The sequence below is a fragment of the Gastrolobium bilobum genome, unplaced genomic scaffold, assembly GCF_033153095.1.
Source record: "Gastrolobium bilobum isolate Gb01-03AN ecotype WA unplaced genomic scaffold, APGP_CSIRO_Gbil_v1 utg2184, whole genome shotgun sequence".
NCBI lineage: Eukaryota > Viridiplantae > Streptophyta > Magnoliopsida > Fabales > Fabaceae > Gastrolobium > Gastrolobium bilobum.
Genome location: NW_026899222.1, coordinates 81059 through 95487, shown reverse-complemented (window position 1 = coordinate 95487; position 14429 = coordinate 81059). Strand labels below are relative to the sequence as shown.

Below are 14429 nucleotides of genomic sequence, written 5' to 3'. Positions count from 1 at the left end.
AATACATATTCATTTGCACCCGAACATGTCAACATATTCATTTGCATCCGAACATGTCAACATATTCATCTTATCACACATGTAACCTATCTGATCAAATAATCCAGTTCCACAACATGCTGTTGTAAACTTGTAACATCGTTAAATCCTGCATCCTGTAAATTTCAGTTCGTAAGTGCAAATCAAAATTTGCGTGCAGAAGAGTTAATCAACATTACTGTGGATACATATACATATATGAGGTAGGATTTTTTGACACCGGTGTCAAATTTTAATTTTGACACCTCATCTGAGAGCCGTTGGATCAAAAAAGATCAATGCTGTCACATGCTTGCAAATCAGAGTCGTTGATCTTTTTTGATCTAACGTCTATCAGATAAGGTGTCAAACTTCAAATTTGACACCGGTGTCAAAGGATCCTACCTCTACGTGTATATATATATATATATATATATATATATATATATATATATATATATTACAACTTATTTTAAGGTAAAAAATCTTCAATTAATTTTTTTTAGGGTTTTATAATTCTTATGTTAAATGAGAGTTGAAATCTTATGTAGTAGAGATAAAAAACATGTGGGACCCATGTGTTAGAAAAAATTATATGTAGGACCCATATCAGCATGGAAATCGTAGAGTGTGTAGGAAATGAGAATTATAAAACCTTTTTTTTAAGATAACTTATAAAAAATAAGTATTTTCTCAAAAAACTCTTAGTATGCTTTTGCCTTTCCACAATCTTAGACCAAGCTATACTTGCACCAGAAAAGAAATTGGAGACTCCTCGGTTCCCAAATAAAATACAGGTTCGAAGCTTTTTACCTTCCAATTACATTTATCAAGGAAATGGGTGAGTAATCTATTCAATGACAATAAATAACATCTCATGATTAGCCTTGAAACCAACATCCTTTTAAAAAAAGAGTGAACATTCCGAAGCCAACGTGAGTACATATTCACTGCTTGAGATGCCTTCTGCAACCATATAGTGCTTTTGAATTGCAATTGAGTGGGAGAATGGATGTTACAATGGAGAAAAAGATAAAGCACTACAGTAACTATCATAAGACACTCCTTGTGGGAGAGGGAGATTTCTCCTTCGCACTTTGTTTGGCAAATGCATTTGGCTCTGCTTCCAACATGGTAGCAACCTCCCTTGATTCCAAAGGTACACAAACATGGTTTTGGTTCTTCACAAAAAATATTACTTAGTATTAAAGACATGGTGCATCATTCTTTTGAAATAGTAAAAAAATGATTTAAACAAGGGAAATGATATTATATCTATATTTTTTTTTATACTTAGATCAGAATTTTAGGAGGGGAAAGAATTGATAAATATTTGTTGAGATTCTGATTTAAAGTAGGCATGAAAAAAAAAGGTGATAAAATATTCTATCCCTTTAACTAATTCGATAGTGTATGAACTCTATGGTTAATACTATATTGTCCCACTTATTTTTACTTTTAGCAAATAAATACATACTGAAGATTTACTCAAACCAAAAACATTTTCTATATTCCTGTTAAACATATTAACTAATGCCATTCTTACTTGCCACTTAAAATTTAACTTTCTCGGTCTCAAGATTCATTCTTGCGTTTTATATTTATGTAAATTTAATTTGATACCATTGCATTTTTGTGCAGTGTTTGTGGATTTATTCTAATCATTTTTTTACCTGTTTAACATAATGATTGTTTAACTAGAGTCGTTAATAAGGAACTACTCCAGAGCTTCAACAAATTTGAATGAACTGGAGAACCTTGGTTGCACCGTTGTGCATGAAGTGGATGCTCATATAATGGATACACACCATCTTCTTTATTTGGAGTTTTTTGACCGCATAGTCTACAATTTTCCTCATGCTGGTTTTCTTTTTCCCGAGCGTAATCCGTTCCAAATTTGGTAAGTTTACAAGAAAATAATTAAAATTAAAAATGGTGATTTGTATGTGTACATTATTATTATTATGTGGTTGGTGCTTAAGTTAACATATGGTATGGCTAATATACTTGCATTTTTAGGTATCATCAGTATGTGGTTCGAGGGTTTTTTAATAGTGCAAGGAAGATGTTAAGATACGGTGGAGAAATTCACGTGACACACAAGAAAGGCCAACCTTTCTGTTCCTGGGAAATCGTGAAGCTGGCAGAGGAAGTTGGGTTGTTCTTGGTTGAGGAGGTGCCTTTTTACATATGGGATTATCCAGGTTACATTAATAAGAGAGGATCCGGTAATAAATGCGACGAAAGTTTTACTGTTGGTGCTTGCAGCACCTTCAAGTTCTCAGCACGTTCATTTTGAAGAAGAAAAATTGTCGTTGTTGGCTTTTTTTAAGAATAATTAATTTTGGTGTTAATGAAAGCCACGATATAATCGTTATGCCCAATTGTCCATTGACTTCTATTTTCTATCGTAGTTGAAAAGAGTGTCCAAAAGTTACGAGCGGTGGGTGCAAAATAATCAAAAAATTGGCTCGAACCATGAACCGAACCTAACCGTCCTATAAAATAATCGATTTTTAAAAATCAGTTCATGAACCGAACTGGTTTTTAAAAATCCAGTTCATGAACCGAACCGGTTTTTAGAACCGGTTTATGAACCGAACTGGTTTTTAGAATCAGTTTAATAACTGAACCGTTTCCGAACCGCATCGGACTATTTCCAAACCGAACCAAATTAATTTTTATAACTTTATTTTTTAATTTTTTTTCTTTCCAAAAGAGGGTCGATCGGAACCGGTTCCAAACCAAACCGAACCACTTTCGAACCGAACCATTTAAACCAATTCGGTTCGATTTTTCAAAAATCCGATTCGGTTCAATCCGTGCACGTCTCTAAGTTGTCGTCATCTTATTTTTTTTTATTTTTTTTACGGGAACTTAAATTTTCGTTTAATTATACTACTAAGACAAGAAAGAAAAGAACGAAATTCAGCCCCGTCCATGAACTAGCGAAAAGATTTCAAACCTGTTTCTTTTTCTCGAAGGACAAGTAACTGAGCATATTTGTATGAACGGAATTATATTTTTAAATAGGCAACTTAAATCACAAATAGTTCATTTTTTGGTTCTACTTTTGGCCTTTTTGACACATGATGAAATGTTTGCTCTTTTATTTTGTCATTGAAGAACACCAAAACGGCTGCTAGACATTGTGAAAAAGATGAAGTTAGAGCTGAAAAATCAGTAATATCAAGGAATAGCACAGAATACCGAAAGTGAACTTGTACTAAGAGCTTTACTATAATACAATGCACGAATGGTATTTAACCCTCATTTTGTAAAATATAGTCTAGTAATTATAAGAACTCAGCTAAGTAATTCTTGATCAAATCATTAGCAATAATGGCATTAGTCTTTTCCGTGGGATGTAAGGCATCCCAAAATACATATTCATTTGCATCCGAACACGTAAACATATTCATCTTATCACACATGTAACCTATCTCAAATAATCCTGTTCCACAGCATGCGGTTGTAACATCGTTAAATCCTGCATCAAGTAAATTTCAGTTCTTGAGTGCAAATCAAAATTTGCGTGCAGAAGAGTTACATCTAAATTACTGTGGAAGCATATATATATATATATAGTACAACTTATTTTAAGGTAAAAAATCTTCAATTAATTTTTTTTAAGATAACTTCTAAAAAATAAGTATTTTCTAAAAAAAAAATTGTTTAAGAAAGATGCTATTAAAGGTGATACAAGTTATTTTATTGTTTTGGTTTTCAAGTGAAAACACATACAGATTGGTGATTATCTTTGCTACATGTATAGGGCAACAAGTTGAGGTTTATAAAACGTTTGCTTTTTGGTAACTAACATGAGCTAGAATGCTTGCTTACCAAAAAACTCTGGATTCTGAATGATATTCCATAGGATATCATATGTATTTGAAAGCACCAGTCGTATCCCACCAAGCTTGTAGTTGAGATGTGCAACCAATGTTTTCATTAAAATCTTTGGCTAAATTGTTGTAATCTTCCAAGCAATCACTCCCAAACATGATATTTGTTGTTCTCTCTAATGGCAGACACCCCATAGGAGGAAGTCCTGCAATGGATATCTTTCTAGCACCTAGCTGGTAAAGCTCTGTTACGAAATTATTAGCAATTCCGAGAAGATATTGCTGGTAATCTTTCACTGAATATTCTGATGCCTTTTCTGGAAGCATAGGGTAGTTCTCTAGTAAATCATTGGTTCCTACACTGATTAAGTACAACGCTTCACTAAGAACCTGGTTTGCTCTGTCTTGCCCAAGATAGCTCCTTAGGTCCCTCTGAAATTCCTTGTAATATTCTAGTTCCTGCCATAGAGGTATTACAGACTGAAAGCAACACAGCAGTTTTGATATAAATATACAGTCTTATTGTTTGCCTGAACTATAAAATTTGTAACAACATTTTTTCATCATTTCTTTAAAGCAATTCAATGACCCAAAAATTTACTTTGTCTAATGAAACATTTAGGTGCAAGATTGATATTTCCCAAACAAAAAAAAAAAGACAATTTTTATTGGATTCAATGACCCTAATTACCCATAGTTAGGTCCTTTGGGTATCCCATGATCCGGGCAGAAAAATGAGCCCACATAGATATGAGACTAATTCTAAATTGAGCGGTGTGACAATTATTTAGCTCTGGCCCAAAGATTTTTTTTCCAAGATATGAACTTACGCTCTTCGGCAATTCATCCTGTGTTGGGACTCATATTGTCATTTGAGCCAACTCTCCCGATACAATTTCTATTTTCAGGTATATTTTTACCTAGTTAATCCAAGTGACGATTTTACCATTAATATGGCCATTCATTTGTAAAATTTCAATCATAGATAATTATATAGAAGAAATAATTTGGTAATGTAGCAAACTTAGAAAAAGGGTACTACCTTGCAGTAATTGAATTTTCCCAAAAACTCATTCAAATAAACAGATCACAGATTGATCCATGGAATATGTTGCAGAATAAATTAAGCATTATTGCATTATATTCTTACTTACTAGCAAGTCTGAGGTAGCATTATCATAACCAGTTCCTGCAGAAGCAAAGGAAACTCCAGTGGCAAAATCAGTGATGTTACATTTTGGATCCAAATAAGCAGGTATGAGGGGCTTGATCCCAAAAGCCTTAGAGATGAAATCCGTTGGAAGCTTGCCATTGGAGAAACGTCCAGTGGGTTGGCCACCATCAAAATCACGACCATAGGGTTCAAAGTTGCTCTTCAATATTGTAGAAATGTGGTTGTTGTTCCCTGCATCCACAGAAGAGTCTCCAAACACAACAATGGCAGGAACCTTTGCACATATACATGATCTTCCCACTAAAAGATTAGCTAAGAGGAAGCAGTGAATGGCTCCATAAGCCATTTTCTTAAAATTCTTCATCTTTCACTCTTCAATGTCCTTATATAACTGTTCTTTTAAGTAAGTTATTAAGTTAGCAAGTGGTTGTTAAAGCTTGTAGGAATGATTTCACATGTGAATGAATGTGGGAGGTAAATGCAAAGTGGTAAGAGTGAATTGGCGTTTGTGCAAGAATCATAGCCACATGAAATGTCTTATTAGAAAGTTACATTGATATTCTGAGAAAATGATGAGCTAATTCACTACAATGACACAAGTTGATGACATTGTTACTGCAATGCAAACATCAGATGAAGGCAACAAGAAAATTGAAGTGACATGGGATGTTGGATGCAGTCACAAGGCAAACATGACACACCAGTTCTTCAATTAGGTAAGGATTCGTTTGTTTTTGTACAAAGAAATAAAATAAAATAAAAAAATCATATTTTCCAATATATTATTAACAAAATAAAGAGATGCTATCTAACTCTGTAAAAATTAACATAATTAATGTTTTTGGTATGAATAAATAGATTTTCTGTATTATGTGTAGGCTATTGATCTGCTTGATAGAGGTGAATACAAGAGGGAATCATATTTGAAAAAGAAATATTTGATCCACTTTAAAGGTGTGGATGTTGGGCCTATAAATTGGGCCAATAGCAACAAGATAAAGGCTTAGAAACACAACTCAAAAGTAACTTAACGCGCGGTGCAGCCCTCTCTGCCCTCCGTACCCAAGCCAAAAATCTGAAAAAAAACGAAAAAGAAAAAGAAAAAAAGAAAGTAACTTACGCTATCTTCAGATTAATAAGGGGGAGGAAGGAATAAAAATGAGAGTAAATGCTATTTTTGATCCTCAGCAAATTTCATGATACCCGTTTTAGTTCCTAGCAAATAAAAAGTCCATCGTGGTCTATATGAAATTCAAAATGGACCCATTTTAGTTATTTTAGGGACTAATATGGGTATTTTTTAAATTTGTGAGGGATTACGATTTCAACTAAATGGATCCATTTTGAATTTTTTAGGGACCACGATAGGTCTTTTTATTTGCTAGGGACTAAAGAGGACATCGTAAAATTTGATGAGGACCAAAAATGATATTTACTCTAAAAATAAAGAAAAAAGTGACTTATTCTATAATTTGAAAGATTTTTAAGGAGGAATACTCAATAATAATGGGAATTGTTTCCCTCATTTCTCCATCAAATTTGGGATAGCTTAAAAGAAAATTTGGGATAGCTTAAAAGAATTTTTTTTTTAATTAAATAAGAAGAATAAGAGTTCATTGCCTCTCTACTCCCTTTTTCCTCTCCAACGTTTCCTATAGTTCTTGTTTTTAATTTTAATTCTTCTTTTTACTCTTGAATTTAATAAAAACATGTAAGAATTAATAAATGAATTTAAGCTTTTTGACCGTTCTATAATAACAACATTACTAAATAATAATTGAAAAAAATATTTGTCCTTTTAAATGACATAACTTGTATTATTTCACTCTCACAAAGAGGTGAGACCCACACATTTTTTTGTCCACTCTCCTCCCATGATTTATCTCTTTCTCTCACTTAAAATGACACAATTTTATATCCTTTAAAAATTTGACAAAATAAATGACTTTTCGTGATCAAAATATTGTCTCTTAAATTTAAACTTCTACTGATTTTTCACAGTTTGAATCTTTTGAAAACAAAACAATAACAAGATATATTGATTAATTGTCTGAAAAAATTAGAATCATGGCATAAAATTATAATATTTCGGAAATAATTTTATCATTCAAGTAATTATGAACTATTTTGATGAAAAGAAAAAGTAAAACAAAAATCAATAATCAAACTATTACTATTGATGTTAATTATTATTTAACTCAATTAATTTGATATTAAATTCCGAAATAATAATAATTAAATTATTTACGATCTCAATTATTATATAATTATTAATATAATACTAATTAATATATACCTAGAATGAGAGAAGATGGAACAAAATTTAAGACAAAATATTATAGTTGTATCATGTGATATAACTATCATCTTGACATTCGCACTAGGGTGGATGGCAAAGCAAGTCATTATCTACTTTAGCAAGACTATCAGGTGCTGCACATCATACATTGGTTGCGTTATCCCTCTAGCAAGTAGCAACACGCAACTAGCTTACAAAAACGAATAGTTTTCACTCCAAGATTAAGGGTTTTTTTTTTTTTTTTAAACGTTTGTTAATATTTTTAAAAACTTATTTAGTTAAAAATATAAAAAAAATTCTTTTACACTTGACACTCGACATATTAATTAAATAATCTATAATATAATAATCTATTTTTTTTGGTAAGCAATAATCTATTATTATTATTACCATTGTCATTTGTTGAGCTATTTAATTTTTTTAAATATGTTAATCTATTTAAATTCTTTATTACAAAAAAAATAAACTTTCAATGTACTATGTACTAGATTTAGGTTAGATATAAAAATTGATATAATTAATATTTGTTATGTTATTTTGTAGGATAATTATCTTGTCATGTTATAGAGACAACTACTATGACTTCCATCATTTTTAAAATAAAAAAAAAAGAAAAGAAAATACAGCACATATATTAATGTATGTGTACGGAATTCAACTTGTGTCATGCAACATGACAAAGGCAAAATTCTATATCTTATATGAGATAATTTTTTTTCTATATATATAGTGTGTGTAAGATCTAACGAGGGCATGTGAGGAAAAAAGAGAGAAAAAGAAAATATAAACCCTTTTATTTTTACATAAATGTAGAAGATAAAATTATCTCCTATAATATGAGAAATATAAATCACTACAAATAATTTACACTGAAACTTTATATTTAACAAATAATTAAGGTTTTATACTTCTCATGTAGCATGAGATAAAAAAAAATTCTATTTATTCTTGGATTTTTTTTGCTGATATAAATCCCACACATAATTTTTTTAATATATAGGTTGCACATATTTTTTCTCTATAACGTAAAAACACTAATCTCATAAGTATAAAATCCAATAATTAAAGATGTTCAAAATATTTCACCAAAAAAAAAGATGTTCAAAATAAAGTCTGAGTTAACATGGCGAGTTTCCGTCGGCACCTAAAATAAAACTTAATAATAGCTAAAATTTGAAAAATCGTCTCCAGCGACGTCGTTTTAATGAAAAAAGATGAGGGTAATATAGTCAATCTACAATTCAAGCACTTTCCTTTGTTTTCCTTCACTTTCTTTGCATTCCTCGGACACAACCAGTTGCTCATAAACCCCACTTCCTCTGCATTGGAAATTCATTCCAAGTTTTCTCCTTTTGCCATTCAAATTCTTCGTCTTCTTCTGTTTCCTCAGCGATGTTTCTCTATAGGGTTTTATCACGTGTCTCCACCACTATTTGCCGAAGCTCTACGCTTCTCTCTGCTTCTCAAAGACCCCAACACTTTCCCACCTTTTCCAATCACTTACATTCCCTCGTTCCCCAATTTCCCAACAAGGTACGGTGCCTGATTTTCTGGAAAAACATTGATTTTCTTTATTTTGCATTTTTTCGCTGTAGGGTTTTGCTAGGGTTTTAGGTGTTTGCTGAAACTTTGAAAATCTGAACAGTTTCAAAGAGGATTCTTACATTTCTGTTGGCTTTACTGTTTCTATTTGATGGTATTATGGTTTTGGATTATTGAATTTTGGTTTTATGTGTGGAGATATATCCAAGTTTAGAACATTGGAGCTCCTAATTGACTGTATTTATCAAAAATTGATTTTAGGTTTGAACTATGTTGCCTATAAGATTCCTTGTTGTTATCTATCTCTCTCTCTCTCTCTTTGAATTTCAGATTTTATGGTTTTGATTGCTTATGTTTCCAAAATCCCTATTTTATGCTGATTGGATTAGGTTGTTCTGTGTTCATTGTTGCATTAGATAGTATAGAACCTAGATGTTGCTTTTACACCTCATTTAGGGCTGATTAATCTGTTTTAGCAATTCCTTTTTGAACTGAAATGTTTAGAAAAAACATTACGAATCTCATTTTAGGGTTTAGAAAAATAACTAAGAAATCTCTTCCTTCATTATGCTGCTGTTGATTTTGACTCTCTATTTAGCTAGGGTTTTATCGGGGTGTGATGTGTTCATTACATTAATGAAGTTTTTGTTATAATTCATCATATATTGTAGCTTGTTAATGTTAAAAATGCTTTATTCAAAAGGAATTTTTTTTAATAGAGCGTTTTCACCTTTTCTGGAAATAAGTTTTTGGTGTACGGACAATTTTTTAAAAAGTCATTCTTGAGTCAACTTCAAAAGAAAAAAGTGATTGATGATGAAGAACTATGAAGCACGGACATGACATTTTGTATGAAAAATGCGTGTCGGACACCAATACGCTACGACACGTTCCGACATGCGGTCAATATTTTCAGACATGTTGACTATCCCGACACGTGATTTTGACCGTATCCGACACAGTCAAAGGACAGGAATGTAAATTTTTTGAAATATTTATAAAATTAAAATAATTCTAAAATAAAATATAAAAGTAAATTGTAAGAAGAGGAAGAATGAAGAAGAACACAAACGACGATGAATGTGGTGACTCGGTTGCTGACTATGGACTAACTTGTCAGCCATGAAGAAATGTTGTTCGGATCGGTCTGGTGGTTCGTGTACGCCGGGATCTCATATTTCATCGTCATCTTTGCCGGAATCATGCTAGGTCTGGGTTGGGTTGTAAAGAAGTGATAATGAAAAGGGAGAAAAGAAAAGAAGGGTTACTTTGGTGGAGGCAAAGAAGAACGAGAAGGAAAATGATGCTCTGAGGGATGACTGTTGATGATGATGCTCTCAGGGATGACTGTTGATAATAAAAATCTGGGTTATGTGGTTGTCTCCTTCTTAACCACTTGTTTTTTAACCCTGGTTCTAATCCATGGTTGTTCTTGACCCCACTTGAGGTTAGATGTGACTGATAAATGTGCCTTCTTGGCCTCACTGCTTGTTCTACTGTGACTCTGCTACAAAGATCAGATTTTTTATTTAAAGTGAAGAAAATAATGACTTATAGTATAGCAATTGTTGAGTTATAGATTGTAAAAATTAATTATATAATTTTAAATAGAATATGCATAATAATTTATAGTATGGGACATTTATTATCATAACCCACCTATACTCTTACAAAACAACACCAGTTTCTTGTGACTACGTCTGTTATATGTATTAAATGTAAATTATATTATATATATTAAAAATATTATTTAATATCAAAACGTATCCTAACGTGTTGAAATTTAACATTTTTTAGAATTAAAGTGTCGAAGTGTTGTGCCGTGTCATGTTGTGTCCCCTATCGGTGTCGGTGTATCATAGTTGAAGAACACTGTGCTTGAGCTTTAATCTTACTGTAATATGTCATGTCTTTTTAACTCTTTTCTCTCATCATTGGTCCCCAAATTTTATTGTTTTTCTAATGTAAATGATACTACGAAAATTATTTATATGGTAATTATTATCCTATACTCTAGGTCCCAATTATTTATATGGTAACATTATTTATTCAGTAAATTTATTTATACATTCTAAAATTCTCATCAAGTTCCACATATGTTTTCTAATACTCCAGCTGATTCCAATTCAAGACAATTTGTTACGTCCACCTATCAATTCATCCTTAACTCCAAGATTTGGATTTTCTTCATCAGCCTCAACTGAAACTAATGAAAAGGAAAAGGGGAATAATGGAGATTCTACAAATGAGGATCCTGCAAAAACAAACGAAGAGGCAAAGAAAATTGATCAGGCTGGACAAGCCAAACCTGCAGATCAAACAGAAGAATCAGGTTCCATTTCAGATATTCAATCTCAAACTGTCAAAAGAAGGAAGAGAGGTATTAAACGAACTTCGTTTTCTGATTCAGATTCAGAGAGTGAATGTGATCTATCCAGAGAGGATTTAATTAAGCTTGTAGCTGAGAGGGAAGAACTTTTGAAGTTAAAGCACCAAGAGATTCAGAACATGCAGGACAAAGTTCTGCGTACTTATGCAGAGATGGAGAATGTCATGGATAGGACAAGGCGTGATGCTGAGAATTCGAAAAAATTTGCTATACAGGTCTAAGTTTAAACCTTTTTGTCCAAAATTATTTACTCTTCAACTTTATGCTGAGTGGTGTAAATGTGCTGTAGAATTTTGCGAAGAGTTTACTAGATGTTGCGGACAATTTGGGAAGAGCTTCCTCAGTTGTAAAGGAAAGTTTTTCAAAAATCGATACATCGAGTGACTCTACTGAAGCAGTAAAACTCCTGAAAACACTTATGGAAGGTGTTGAAATGACCGAGAAACAACTTTCAGAGGTAAAATATTCTGCTTTATGTTGTTTTTGTTTAATTGTATCCAATCCTTTCTACTAGGTCATTTATATAGTTATTGTAGTTTTTTCCCCTTTTCTTTTCAGCTATTGCTGCTAATTTATGGTTTTGCTTGGTAATGGTAAAAAGAGGTGGATGGAAGGTTCGGTGATGTGAGGGTAGTAAGGGGGTGATTTAGTGGGAATGGGAGAGGAAGCTTTAGGCTCAGGTTCGTGGTTTTTCAGATGCTGTGAGATTAGGGGCTTGTTTTGGTTTTAGATTTTGAATATTATGAACACATTGGGAAATGATTTTGTTATACCATTTTTTTGTTAAAAACAAAAGAATTTTATTTTATTTTAGTTCTGAAAACACTTGATTTTTCTGTGGCAAGATTGTAAATAAGATATTTAGTTTACTCTTTGAATTTTGATGTGTTGATGGGGGTTGTGGGGAATTTGGGAAAGGACTTTGGCACCTTTCCGTGCCATCAGATTAACAAAAGTTTTAAGTTTATAACTTATTACCTTATTATGAAAGTTATTTCCACTTATATTTTACCATACATCATTGTGTGCTTGAAATAATGTACTGCTGGGGACAGTAAAGTGCTTCGGCCTATTCTCTTCAAGCTAGCTAACCGCTTCTGCTTACAGGTACTTAAAAAGTTTGGTGTAGAAAAATTTGATCCTACAAATGAGCCATTTGATCCACACAGGCATAACGCCATCTTCCAAATACCTGATGGTTCCAAGCCTCCAGGCACCGTTGCAGCTGTTCTGAAGGTAATTTACATAATTGTTTGCAGAAGGAATGTGGTTCATTTTTTCAAATATTTGTTGGGACCCTTAAAATTCTTGACGTGTTATTCTTGGTCTATGATGCACGGATACTCAAAAATTGGTGGTGTATTTATATCATAGTTATATTTGATCCTGGTACTTTAATATGAACTGCAATAAGGATGGACCCAGGGGACCTGGTAAGCATGTACCTAGAGAAATAGACCAGGGGGCAGCCAGTTACATGAGTTAGGGTCCTTAATTAGGGGCCTTAGTTAGATAGAACTGCTGGTTTGGCAGTTAGAAGCAGTCAGTTAGTCATTACCTTAACATGGAAGCCTGGTTACATGTATATAAGGGGATACACCCTCTGTTAGGAGGCATTCTTTGGAGATATTGTTTTAAACTGAGATATTCTCAGTGTGAAGGGAGCAGTCCCTTATGAAGAGGTTTTTCTCTTGGTACCTTCTTTGTTCCTCAATAATATTTTTATTTTCCTTCGTTTTCCTTCCTTTCCATTTTCCATTATACCTATACAGTAATTTCTTGCCGTAAAGAATCCAGAGCCATAACATACTCGTATGATACTACTGCATTCATATTTTTGATGTATCAATATTTCTTCTGTTCGAAAAAATATGAGATGCAAAGTCAAGTCATGTTGTTATCCATCACCTCCGCCAAAGCATATTCTCACTCTTTGCAGTCTTGCCCTCCTCAAAATCATCACAAAGAATAGTATACCTTCATCCTCACCAAACGAGTTAGAAAAAACATGAGATTTTTAGTTTGAGCAATCATAAGTGGATAAATTTTTTTTTGTAGGTATAAAAATATTTTATTTATTATATGTTACCTTATCTGTGTTTTTTTTTTCTTTTTTTTTTTATCATCCTATTTGTGTATCATACTGGATATGCAACTAGTGCGACATAGTTTTTGGTTAATGCCCTTTCAATTTTCAATGTAACGAGTTTAGGTCAATATGTGTCACTATTTGTGACACTTTTTTGTTTGAAATGTGAATCATGCCGATGCTTTCCATTTATATTATATGCCTAGCAAAGGGATTTTAATTTCTAAATTCATTTTGGGTCGGAGGTTTTGTTTCTTTTAATTTTGGAACAAATGTGGTCTTATTATTGGTTTGTTCGGTCGTTCATTTAGGAGATTGAAAACATGATATGTGCCTATCTTATGTTTATGCTTGCAGGCAGGATATATGCTTTATGATCGTGTTATTCGTCCAGCTGAAGTTGGTGTAACCCAAGCGGTAGAGGATAACAATGCAACAGAGTGATGGAAAAGATAGTATAGCTTATAAGTGTTATCATTGGATAGACTGAGTGGCTTCTTATTGGATATCATCCAATGTTTCTTTCAAACATGTATCTTCAAATGCATTTTGATCTGCTCTCTTTGGCATTAGTTCTTTTTTCATGCATTTTACCAGCATGCAAGAGACTATTCTTTTCAACTAATCTTATGTCTAGAGTAACATGATACCATAAGATGGGTTTGATTCCATCAGATTTTGGTTGTATCGATGCTGTTTATACTGATTCATTATACTAAAGATTTTGTAGTGGGACCCTTATATGTTTATGTTATATCATACACAAACTTAAGCAGTTTTAATCCCTTTTTTAAAGATCATAATTAATAAGCTAGGATGACCAGTCGTTGTAAAATTTAAACAGATGAAGGCGAATGACCCGAAAGCGCGGAGATTAGGGGCAGGCAGTGTTCATCTGTCTTTCGGTTTTTTTCTTTATAGGGAAAAGGACAAATCTCAATGCACAAGATTTTAGACTTTTTTTTTTTTTTTTTTTACTTTTTTTTTTTCGTAAAAAATTTATTTATTGACTCATATCTGTTATTTTATGATCATAAAAGAATAACTTTTTCCCTACTCCGAAACTTGTATGA

At 32.5% G+C, this 14429-nt stretch overlaps 3 protein-coding genes across 4 annotated transcripts; 2 read left to right on the top strand and 1 right to left on the bottom strand.

The window, feature by feature from the left end:
* The first annotated feature begins 1026 nt into the window (after positions 1 to 1026).
* Positions 1027 to 2317, top strand: LOC133288464 (uncharacterized protein At4g26485-like). The gene is made up of 3 exons (XM_061486219.1): positions 1027 to 1177; positions 1720 to 1918; positions 2038 to 2317. Exons 1-3 carry the CDS (start codon positions 1027 to 1029, stop codon positions 2315 to 2317), a joined length of 630 nt encoding a protein of 209 aa, XP_061342203.1.
* Positions 2318 to 3314: 997 nt separating this feature from the next.
* On the bottom strand, positions 3315 to 5383 carry LOC133288463 (GDSL esterase/lipase At4g26790-like). The gene is given in 4 exon segments (XM_061486218.1): positions 3315 to 3508; positions 3862 to 3962; positions 3964 to 4343; positions 5018 to 5383. Coding segments are annotated over 4 exon segments (1041 nt in total).
* Positions 5384 to 8632: 3249 nt separating this feature from the next.
* Positions 8633 to 14081, top strand: LOC133288512 (grpE protein homolog 2, mitochondrial-like). Of its 2 annotated transcripts, XM_061486297.1 has the most exons (6): positions 8633 to 8869; positions 10994 to 11210; positions 11289 to 11482; positions 11557 to 11724; positions 12375 to 12503; positions 13714 to 14081. In XM_061486297.1, the coding sequence occupies exons 1-6, from the start codon at positions 8729 to 8731 to the stop codon at positions 13798 to 13800; spliced, it is 936 nt and encodes a 311-aa protein (XP_061342281.1). In that variant the 5' UTR covers positions 8633 to 8728; the 3' UTR covers positions 13801 to 14081. The 2 variants fall into 2 exon arrangements, with proteins under 2 accessions (XP_061342281.1, XP_061342280.1); XM_061486296.1 differs by having other exon boundaries at positions 10994 to 11482.
* The last annotated feature ends 348 nt before the right edge of the window (positions 14082 to 14429 follow it).

What these genes read in the sequence shown, in the direction of transcription:
- LOC133288464 (XM_061486219.1), top strand. Translation starts at nt 1,027, where the DNA reads ATGGATGTTACAATGGAGAAAAAGATAAAGCACTACAGTAACTATCAT. An exon ending in AACCTCCCTTGATTCCAAAG is followed by an intron (nt 1,178 to 1,719) that starts GTACACAAACAT and finishes TTGTTTAACTAG; the next exon opens with AGTCGTTAATAAGGAACTAC. An exon ending in CGTAATCCGTTCCAAATTTG is followed by an intron (nt 1,919 to 2,037) that starts GTAAGTTTACAA and finishes TTGCATTTTTAG; the next exon opens with GTATCATCAGTATGTGGTTC.
- LOC133288512 (XM_061486296.1), top strand. Translation starts at nt 8,729, where the DNA reads ATGTTTCTCTATAGGGTTTTATCACGTGTCTCCACCACTATTTGCCGA. An exon ending in CGAAAAAATTTGCTATACAG is followed by an intron (nt 11,483 to 11,556) that starts GTCTAAGTTTAA and finishes AATGTGCTGTAG; the next exon opens with AATTTTGCGAAGAGTTTACT. An exon ending in CCGAGAAACAACTTTCAGAG is followed by an intron (nt 11,725 to 12,374) that starts GTAAAATATTCT and finishes TTCTGCTTACAG; the next exon opens with GTACTTAAAAAGTTTGGTGT.